The sequence below is a fragment of the Sinocyclocheilus anshuiensis genome, unplaced genomic scaffold, assembly GCF_001515605.1.
Source record: "Sinocyclocheilus anshuiensis isolate Anshui unplaced genomic scaffold, SAMN03320099.WGS_v1.1 scaffold1265, whole genome shotgun sequence".
Lineage (NCBI taxonomy): Eukaryota > Metazoa > Chordata > Actinopteri > Cypriniformes > Cyprinidae > Sinocyclocheilus > Sinocyclocheilus anshuiensis.
This window is the reverse complement of record NW_015551081.1, coordinates 104,329-115,668: the sequence shown is the minus strand read 5'-3', so window position 1 is coordinate 115,668 and position 11,340 is coordinate 104,329. Positions and strand designations below refer to the sequence as shown.

Here is an 11,340-nt window from a genome sequence, read left to right as displayed (position 1 = left end):
CTCTCTTCTCTCTCACACTTTCATTGTAGAGTTTCTGAGCCAAGTCCATCCTAGCCTCAGCCTCATATGGCACGCCCAAGGACTCTTTTGGACTATATGATGCATATTACACATAGACTGCAATTAAATGCACATTTTATGTGTGTGCCAGAATACAAAGACATGTTTCCATGGTACCAATCTGCTAAATGCATTTCTGAGGAAGAACTAAACACTGGATCTTCGAAAATTTGTGAAGTTCTTGAAGTCAAATCTTCGAAAGACGTTTGTAATTGAAAGTAAAGATCGTTGCGCACAGCTTTTGTCTTATGTCCAACAGATGTACTCATCCCTACCTATCACATAAAAACCAAACTAACTGTGGTCCAGCCTGTGGTTGCAAAGAGGACCATGCCCATATTCAAATGATTGGCTACGCATTTTTAAAAGGTCTTTAGACCCTTGTGGAAAAGAAGTGCACTTCATTTTAATAAATGTGCAGTTTAAAATCTTTAAAATATATTTTTTTAGAAACAGTACTTGCAACTGACCCTTCGCAAAGAGCTTGACAGACAGGCGATTTGACCAATCATAATGCCGCCATTTTGTCCGACAAACAAATCAGACAGGAGAGTAGATTAACTTCGTAGACTTCAACTTGAAAAATTGTGTGTATTGACGTCTTTCCGCGGTTGAAATAAAATACGTTCTGATGTACATTCATGTTTATTTTGTGCTTTAAGTGAATGTGAAAAGACGATCGATTCTGTGACGCTTGAACTGAGGCACTACAGCAATCTGTCACGACACATTAAAGAGCCACAAAACTTTTTTTTTTTTTTTTTTTTTTTTTAATTATGATGAAGTCAAGTAGCTTCGAAAGTACCATACCAGAAGTAACCTGCTCTGTCTCATCCGCTCTGTTTCCTATTTGTTCCAACGTACCGAAAGACGAGACACAGCAGGTTACTTTAGATATGAAACAAAGTCTCAGCTTTCAAATTTTGTACTTTTTAAAGAAATTTCAAACAATAAATTGCATTTTGTGGTTGTTTATTGTTGTCGCTCTAGCACCTAGTCGGCACATGAACCGATCACCTCTTCGTGTTCATGAAATAAACATGAATGAACATCAGAAATTATCTTGTTTTAACCTCGGAAAGACATCAATAAGCAACATTTTTTCAAGTTCAAGTCCACCAACGTTAATATACTCTACTGTCTGGCAGATTCTGCGTTATGATTGGACAGATCTCCTGTCAGTCCCTGCGAAGGGTCAATTAAGTGTACTTAAAAAGAGTACACTTTTATGACTATGTTTTTAACACACTTAAGTACACTTTTAAGAAGTGCACTTTGTAATAATCTCACAGTTTTACTTTAAAGTACATTTTGAATCATTTCAATACACTTATTTGATGTGTTGACTAACACAATTATATGTACAGTACTTGATTATAATTTAACTGTAGTGTGTTATTCTGTATTACATTTAAACTAAATATTTGAACTAAATTGAAACTTCATTACAAATGTGTAATTACAAATACATTTAAATACATGATAAACAATTTTTTATATAAATGACATACAGTATATTTTAGTTTACCATAAATGCTTGTCAGTACTTTCAGCAGTACACAAACTATTTTTCAAAGACAATAGAATTATTAAATTACATAAAGATAAACTAAAGTCCTACTCATGCCAAAGAATCATTCTTAAGTTCAACTAATTGCATTGAATATAAATCTTTGTGAATAAATTGTAAATAACATGCAATTAAGTATCTGAAAACATTACATTCAGTCTAAATTTACATATATTCCTTTAAAATAGATCGTTTTCATAATAAGCAATATTTTTAAAAGTATACTAAAGCGTACTTCTTTTTCACAAGCTGATGAACGTCTCCTTTGAGTTTTGTCTTATTTCCACATTTATATCCGGGTTCTAATAGTATTTATGTTTATTTAACTTGACCTTTTTCTCGGGAGACAGGTCACCCATTAGATTTAGTATTCATGAGGTGATCCATTGCATCAATGGGAGACGACAGTGTGATGGCGCTGATATGAGGCTTATTAGTTGGAGTGTTTGTGTTTAAACTTCCTCCTCTGCTGGAGCAAAAGGTAATTACTGCAACCCTACTGCACTGCACTCTCAAACACCTCACACACACACACTTACAAATGCATGTCTATATGTGTGGTTCTGTTTTAGACACTGTCAACATGACACCAGCCAGCATGCTTACCCAACATCAATAAACACCCCCTTCTCTGGATCGATTGTCAAATCTGAAAACGGAAAAAAAAAACACGGAAGAATGTCCTGCTGAAAAAAATACATAAAGTATGCTAAGTGTTCTAGTTAGTAGACCATCTAGCCGGTTTGGTTCAAGCTGATTTTGAGGCAGGGTTATTTAGTGCAGAAAGCAAATTATCATGCATAGCGCTGAAGCTGCATCAAATGCACAAATCCCAGAATTGTAGCTGCTCTGTGACCCCTATCAACCTTTTGAGACTCACAACACTCTCCTGTGGAAATTTGAATGAGAATTGGTCCCGGAAATGCTGGCTAATAATGCTAACTTAGCGCTTAGTGTATTAATGAGGCTAGCCTTGCCACAGGGCTCGCAGAGGAGGCTGAGAATATATCCTAAGTCATAAGAGCAATGTGCCAGTTTATTGACTTATGCCTGATCCAGCCTGCCTCAGAGCTGCGGCTTCTGTCTGCTTTATTACGGTTCCCCCCTCCTTCCCCTCTTTCAGATATTACAGAGAGAGAGAGAGAGAGAGAGAGAAAGAGAGAGAGATCACAGGGGAGATGAGGCTGCACGGCTTGGATGGATGGACAGATGCATTGATAAGGATTGCAAGCGCTACAGCACCAGCGCTGAATGTCCAATCACTTCTCCCTCCCTCTGTCGAGTTTCCTCTCATCTCAGTGGTCTCTTTCCCATCTCACCTCCTTTGTCCTTGTACACGGCATAAAAAAAATCATTTTCTTCATTTGTATTTTTGAATTTAGTGAGATTAATTTTGATGAGTAATTTTAACGTCTGATATTTCTGTTGAATAGGTTTGGCAAAGCAAAAGCAAAATCTTTAAGTAGCCCGTTCCTGAGAGAGTCAGTGAACTAAACAAGCTAAGACAGACAATACTCCAAACACTCTTAAAATATAGCTTCTTTATTGGCATCTATGGTTCCATGTAGTGTTGCTTTCGTCAACGAAGATTATGACTAAATATCGTCGAAAAACTAAAATGACAGTTTCACAAAAAGACTAGACTAAAACTACAATTAAAACAGGCCGCCAAAAACAACACTAGTTCCATGAAGATCCTATAACATCCATGGAATCTTTCCATTCCACAAAAGGTCCTTTAGATTTCTAAAATGTTCTTCACGCTAAGAAAAAAATGATTCTTTTAAAAACTGTTCACTGAAAGGTTCTTTGAGGAACCCAAAATGGTTCTTCTTTGGAATTGCGTAGGCTAGTTTTATTCAGCAGGGTTGTCTGTTGAATTTAGTCAGGTTAATAAAAAAAAGTGTGTAAGAAAAATCTAAACCTACAAAAGGTATTAACAACTGGTTTTATTCAACCTACATACATTTATTTATACCAACAAAGTCCGATTATAGCTCTTCTTCAGTTGCAGGTTAGCACTTTTTACAGAGTCGATTCTCAAAAAAACAAGTCATGTTAAGGTCTCACGTAAATTGTTTTGAAAGATGTTTCGATATTGTTACTGGAAAACGAGACAGAACCACTGATTGAGACAATGATTTTTGGAGTGTATATGCCTCTTTCCCCCTCTCTGTTCTCCCCTTTCAGTTTTCTTGAGGCCTGAGTGCTCTCTAATGTCTTCATGTCCCTTAGAAGGTAGGCCGAGGCATCATACTTACAGCTCTTTCGCTTTTGTGGGCTGGATCAAAACTGCCTCCATTTTCGATGCGAGAATGTGGCAGGAGAGAATTACAGGTAGTTTCGAATGTGGTGGTGGTGGTGGTGAAGTTCAGGCCTGGACATATTAAGCCATAAAGCACTCAGTAGGTGTGTATGAGTAGGCGTTCATGGCTAGCAGCCACCATTGGGACTAAAATGTTCACCGTCACACCTTTGTTTAGTAAGTTTTATTTGTGACATCAATTTTATCAATTGGCGACATTTGTTTTATTTGCAATATTTCTCTATTGCCTTCCCTTTGAAAAATCAGTGACATTGGCCTTGAAGCCTGTTATTGTGTTGCCTCTAGGACAGGCAGCTCAAAATGAGCTCGCCGGTTGCCATGGTTACCTCCCCAGAGACGTGAGCGCGCTTGTTTATCTCTGGCCAGTGTGCGCGCTCAAGCCGTTTGGCGCGGGGGCAGGCGATCCCGAGCAGATGTGAGCGCTCGGCTAGAGGGAACGATTAAAGCACACATGTCTCGTTGCTGCGAAACACGTCAATCTGCGGCACTTTCACCTGCATGCATGTGAAAATCAAAACAGCTCGAATTAAAGATAAGGAGGACTTTAGATGCGCTCTGTCAATGCCGCGTGTGATTCAGCCGCCGAGCGCGCACGCCAGCGCTGACGTACGCAGCCAAAAATAAGCGGCGTATAAAAGGAGGATATGAAATGACCGCAGTCAGCTCCTGCTGCCATTGAGCGTGGGGCTGTGCCGCCGTCTGGAGGCGATATATGTCAGATGTCAGAGTGTGTAAGTCACGGGGTTGACCAAGCACAAACCCAGAAATTTCTGTCTTCACGTCTGGAGCCTCTAGTGCTTTCAAAGATGCAGCGACTTTTTTTGCATCGCGGAGAGATAATCATGATGAGATGAAAGAATTTCATTTTGCCACAGATAGAAAGGAGAATGCCTTTGATTTAAATGGTTTATGTATGAGCTCTGCCGCTGTTTAGCCTGGATTTCAACGAGTAGTGTGCTGCAAAATAAGAAGGCATTTTTATGTAATGGCTGGAAAGCGTCGGTTCGCTTAGGCCTAAAACAGCATAAAGAAATGCCCTTCTATTTCCTTCTGTCCCCCCAGTTTTTTTAGACAAGTACCTGAGGTTAGCATCAGAGTCACCCTCCTAAAAATATCCGGCTTGCTGCACGGCAGGTCCTCCCTCAGGAACAACAGAGCTGTCCTGCTGTGGCCCAGCTCTTCACCGCTGCCCTAATTCATACACACACACACACACACTCATGTAATTCGGTACTGTACACCTCATTACACTCTCTCTCCACAGGAGGGATGTTGAATGAATGAATGAATGAATGATGCATTTATATAGCGCTGGGGATTATTAGGAGGCCATGATTGACAAGGGCCAGGGGGGCAATTTGGCCAGGACACCGGGGTTACACCCCTACTCTTTACGAGAAGTGCCAAGTGTCATTTTTAATGACCACAGACAGTCATTCATTCATCTCTTATGTTCTCACATAAGAGAAAATTCTGTCATCATTTACTCACCTTACCAAACTCATACCCATATGATTAAAACAATTATGCTACTTTAAAGTAAAACTTTTATTTTGACATCGTCAATGTGTACTTTTGGAAAATGTACTTAAGTGTAACTTAAAGCAACTGCATGTGACTTTGTTTGTTTTTTGTTTGTTTGTTTTTTCAAAATCATTATGATGAAATACTGACGTCTAATAAGGCTTCTGTTTATTTTCCTCGCATCTGCCAAACGTCTGTTTCGGGAGTAGGCTATGTAAGTTGGATGAGAGGATACAAACAAATGTACATGTACAGCTATCCACTGTAATTATGGCAGTGATGTATTTACAACAGTGAATTCCACTCACATAACTGTAGGGCTCCAAATACTCAAACCTATAGTTGTTTTAACAAACATATGAAAATGTACCCTGAAGCCCTATTCGCATAGAATTAGTATTACCTGGTGATCTCTAGTTATTTGTAACAATTGCGGAGGTTGTCTGTGATCTTAATCCGTACGAATCGGCCATGTCTGCAATTTGTAAAGTAAAAATTCCACCGCAAATGACCTACCATATTTCGCCAAACTCCAAGGTCCTGTGATAATATTAGTCCCGTGTGAATTAGGATCACTGTGATTTGGCCAGGATTTGGCGGGGTCGTATAGGCTATAATTTTTTCAAGGTTTTTGTTTCCAGTGTGTCTTTTTATCCATCTTTCGCAAAGAATGGAGGCTGCGTTGGGGTGTTTTGATAGTATTTTGGGTGCTGGGTCATATCGCTATACACCATACAACTATAGCCTACAATTTGCAGAAAGAGAAAGCTGGAAACCATCAGAAGAGCGAAAACAAAAAGAATGATTAGATAGAGATGGATTTGCATGCATAGCAGCATTCGGTAAGGAACATTTGATATATAATGTTACGCAAAGCCTTGACATCATATCCGGGAAAAAGGTCAGTAAATTAGAGTAAAACCACAAACTTAGCTGATCCCCTGCGAATGCGCCACACGAAATTCAAATATGGGGGGTAATTTCTAAATCACACGAGGTCCCCAGATAATACTTATCCTGTGTGAATAGGGCTTAAGTACACATAAGTTGTTTGGAACAAAAAAATAAATAAATAACTGGAGAGTGAATCTAATGTGTGGTTACAATGCAAGTTAGAACAAGTGGCATTTGGCAACACAGAATTTTTGTAGTACATACAACTTTTGATGTCTGTTTCAGAGCTCCACAGAGGGCAAGATTATCAGTGAACAACTTTACTTTTAATACTTTCCTCAGAACACTTTGAGCACAGTCCATATGTCGTATAAACAACTTTTATGATACTTTTTGGGAGCTTGACAGACACAGTCTCATCTAATTTCATTATATGGAAAACAGCAGCCAGGATATTTGAGAATTAACCTTTTGTGTTCCATGGAAGAAATTACTAATTTCTAAAATTACGAATTACGAGAAATTAAGAAATACAGGTTTGGAATCTACTTCAATTGTACAATTTTGAATAGTCGATCTTGAATGCTCGAACCCTTCGATCTTGGCATCACAATACTGTGTTTTATGACCACTCTACCGCTCCAAAACTTTCTAACAAATGTCCATCAGCCCCTCTGAGGTGTTACGGTATAATAATCCAGTTATCACCTCAAAGAATAGAGATGATGCCGATAACAGACCGTTTGAAAGCTTCCAGCACACTGGTCAACTGGTATTGTGCCGTCTCCATGCCAGGTGGGCGATTCACTGCAGATGCCACATGATGTAGCAGCCGAGCTAAAGTGGGCAAGGTTGGCACCAGCTCCAGCCTCTGTGCCCAGGCGGTGTCGTTGTGGAGCCAGAGAGGCATCAGTATTACACGCTTCCTTGGTTCATCCCCATGGACGCGGGCGACTAATTGCACAAACTGTGCCAGCGCAGATGAGAAGTGATTTGGCGCTGATGGGATTGGCTAATACAGGCAGGCTGGAGGTAAGGAAGAAAATCAATGAGCTTTAGGGCTGAGAGACAGAGAGCAAGAAACAGACAGCCACCCACCGACAAAGTGTGAGAGCCTTTATGCCTGATGGAGTAAACACATATATGAAACTCCCAGAGCTACCGATCTCATAGGCATGTGTGTGTTTGTCACACAGATCTGTATTTGCATTTATTGTAGATTTAATTCAAAATATACACGATGTATGTTTTTAGAACTGTGCCGTTTCGAGACTGTGCTGTATTGTGTATTGTGCCCAGTGCTTAATTTGTAAATAGTGGAACCAGAACAAGAACTGGTGAAGGATCAAGCAGGTTTGAGGGAGTGACGAATCTGGCAGGTGAGAATGTGTTTAACGCCTAATCAAGCACCCCAATATAACCACCTCTCCCACTATAATCGTCAAAGCAGATAGAACTGGAGCTGATACAATGTAAACAGTGTTACGTCAGGCTCTTGCAGTGTACACAGCTTTGTTCATTACCGTGGAGGGGAATAAGTCTTCCTGCACTGCAACGCCCGCTTGTTGTGTCGATTGGGTGTAACAGGTGCATTGATAGCATTGGCACAGTCGTGGTGAGTTTCCTAATAACCTGCATTAGCGTAAATGAATATGCAAATAAGATTATTCTGCAAGCAAGGATCATTTTCTCCTGACTACACTAGTGGAATAGACTCCTAAGACAACCTCAACAAACAGCGTTCGTGTGCACATATGCCAAGATGTGACAGACAACAGAAAGGATTAAACTCACGGTGTAATGGAAGTAGCTACAGAACTTTTCTTCCGTGTTGTGACATACATCTGATATGTAACAGGAAAAAAAAAATGTAGGGCTTGGTTCAACCCACTGAAGTCCTTCATATGTCACCAGAGAGAAGTCAGTCATTTTATTGGAGAAAACACGTTTTGATTAAAAACGACAAGGTTTAAAATTTAAACATGCATGGATAAATCGTTCACAATAAGATCAATAGCATGCATTTAGAAAATAGATGGCGAATTTCCATTTCATGCAAACTTAAGGAGATATATATTGTTATTCTTGATTTTTCATGAAATCTATATGCATCAATGTATGAGGGCAATCGAGGTTGGGGATCCACTAAAACACATGCCGGGTCCAATTCCAGAGGTGCCAGATCTGTATCGGCCTTGTTCCAGCAGAAATTAATTCCTAGGTTGTGCTTTAAAACACCTTTTAGTTGTGACTATTCACAATATTGCACTGCATCTCATGCCTTGTGGTGTAAATTTCTTCTGAATTACATCGAAATTATACACACTATATCAAAGCTCCTTGATCGTACGGGTGCTGCGTTTAAATCCATGATTTTTCCTACAAACCAGCATGTATGTCTAAGCTGGGGGAGGGGACACATGCTTGCTGTAGGTGTTGTGGCCGCATCTGTAGGGGTGAATTGAGGCTTCAGAGCGAATCAATGCATTTGAACTGAGGGATTGCAGCGGAGAGCCGCCACGGCAGCGCATAGCCAGCTGGAGCACGCACACCCACGCACACATGCATGCTGTCAGCCCGGCGCTCCCTCTCTCCCTTCACTGTCACCACCTTTCTTTCATGCAGACAGGACCGAGAAAGAGAGAATTTTAATGGAGGTCTCATCTGAGCTCTCTGAGGTGTTAGCTATGTTCAGGGAGATAGACAAAGAGAGGAGGCCCTATGACAATTGATGAAAAGGCTTCTCTCTTTTCCGATCTATTCTCAATAGAGGAATGCATATCTCTTGCACACAAGTCCTTTCTTTCACCTCATATGTATGCAAATCGAGCATCCTATGCAAATGGGCCAGGCTGGCGAGGAGGGGGGCTTTCAAACCTGCTGTGCCTCCAGCTTCCAATCAGTTATTCACGACGCACACGGCGGCGTGCACCTGAATCCACGGGTGAATGGAAATCCTGCTGCAGTTCCGCAGTCGGCGTCACGCCGCTCACCTCGTCGCACCGCCGATGATCGGCGTAGCTGCTGCGAGTCTTTGCATTAGTTGCTAGCATCTGCTCCACGCCCTACAGCGGCACCACTGTCGCACCGTGGCCCTGAATTTCCTATGTGTGATGTTAAGCTGCTTTCTCAGGCACGGCTCTTTGCGCCTTCTGGTGAGAGACTTAGCAGGCCGACGGCATCATTTGCTTTCACGCTTTTCACGCACAACTCCCCCCACCGCTACATCTCTGTCTCTCTCTCTCGCATGTGTGAGGATGGGGATCTTGTGAGGGAGAGACAGTGTTCTCCAGCCTCAAAGCTCTAAGCTGTCAGAGAATGTATGTGCAGACACGACTCCTGCGTGGCGCTGTGTCAAAGCACCCAGCAGAGGCGAATGCCAATGCCTTTAAGAGACCTTCATCTGAGCCGTACTCACAAGACAGGATTTGCATGGACTACTTGATCTAAATATGCAGGGTTTTATTTGGGTTGTGAATTAAAAGGTTAGTTCACCCCAAAAAAAGGAAATTCTGTGATCATATATTCACCCTCATGTCGTTCTGACTTTCTTCCATGGAACAAAAAAGGAGAAAATTTGAAGAATGTGCACACTGCTCTTTTCCAACTAAAACATACAATAATGGAACATTTATGATTAATAATTTTTGCTCTTTTCCACACATAAAGCTGTCAAATGGCTTTGAAAAATAGTTTTTTGAAATATCGGACTGTGTTGGTTTTGAATCAGATTTGGGGTGTAAAAGTCCTGCAACCATTCAAGACCCCAAGACGTGCATCATGAAAGTTACACATAAATAGCACTGTGAAGAGAGGTACTGAATGTTGCTTAGGGTAAAAATATTTTCAGATTGATGGTACCTCTCCAGGGAGGCTCAGCTGTGCTGATATACTTGGTTAAAACACCCAAACAGCAGTGAGTCAGGAGCCTGTGAGGCGTACACTGAGCCGCTGAGTTAATATCCTAAAACAACCTGTCATGCACTACACACACATTTATCACCCAGAGCTCATGTATGTGCAGACACAGCCCTAGCACAAACCACTATGCACAAACACACAACCCTCCCCTGAAAACACAAACAAGCACACAAACACATTTCATCTCAGCCTCAAACCCTCATAGCTGCTATTCGTAGTTGGTCCAGTTTATAAAAATGACTGCAGAATCTCCAAAGCAGCTAGGCTAAGGCCTGAAACATACTTCATGCAAATATGCAAATTCGATTTCACACTTTGTAGAGTTCCAAAATGTGCTTTCTCGGCATTGCCACAAGGGGCACTACAGCAGGTATTTGTAAAAGTCTTTTATGGTCAGTATATCTTTCAGGTCAGCTGCTACCATGGTAGAGCAACATTTGAAGAGAATCTTATAGAATAAATGAAAGTTTTAGCTAGATACCCAAATAATGAAACAGGCCTTATTACTCCATGGCAATATATTAGCCAAACATTTGCATTTGTTATGCAAGTTATGCTCATACGGGTTGTTGTCTTTCATTGTCTTGTTTATGTGTTGCTCTTGCCATATTTATCTCCCTTTCCTCCAAAGCTCATCTCTGTGAAACTCTCTTTGCAGTCTTCAAGGATTGTGTCTAAGGGAGAAAAAAACTAGCCTGGCTCATATTAAAGATCTTCTCTTTGAATGGGTCTTGAAATGCTTGAGGGTGGTGTTTCACACACCTGCTGTCTCAATGTCAAATCAACAGCAATCAATCGTATTTCTTAATTACAACACTACATGCACACACACACATTTCTGCACAGGAAATTTGAAGATAACCAAATGAGATTTGTTGATGAAAGAGAGAGAATACTGGCTCAAGGACTGCATTAGAAAGGGATAGAGGGTGACCGTATGAGACAGGCAGATGAGAGACAGAGAACTGGAGTGCTATTGTGTAGACTTCACCCAGGTGCAGGGCACATTGAGTCAGACAGGAGCCTCAGCTGAATGCTTCATTTT

General features: G+C 41.0%; 1 protein-coding gene across 2 annotated transcripts in view; it reads left to right on the top strand.

Annotated features, from left to right (window-relative positions):
* The window catches only part of rai1 (retinoic acid induced 1), a 51,444-nt gene that overhangs the window by 19,503 nt on the left and 20,601 nt on the right, over nucleotides 1–11,340 (top strand). The window contains exon 1 of one of the 2 annotated variants that reach the window (XM_016452564.1): nucleotides 7,369–7,406. The exons of the other annotated variant lie outside the window; for it this stretch is intronic. Within the exon in view, the coding sequence (XP_016308050.1) occupies nucleotides 7,377–7,406 (30 nt within the window). The 5' untranslated portion in view covers nucleotides 7,369–7,376. Of the gene's footprint in view, nucleotides 1–7,368; nucleotides 7,407–11,340 lie in introns of those variants that run through there. 2 annotated transcript variants of the gene reach the window in all.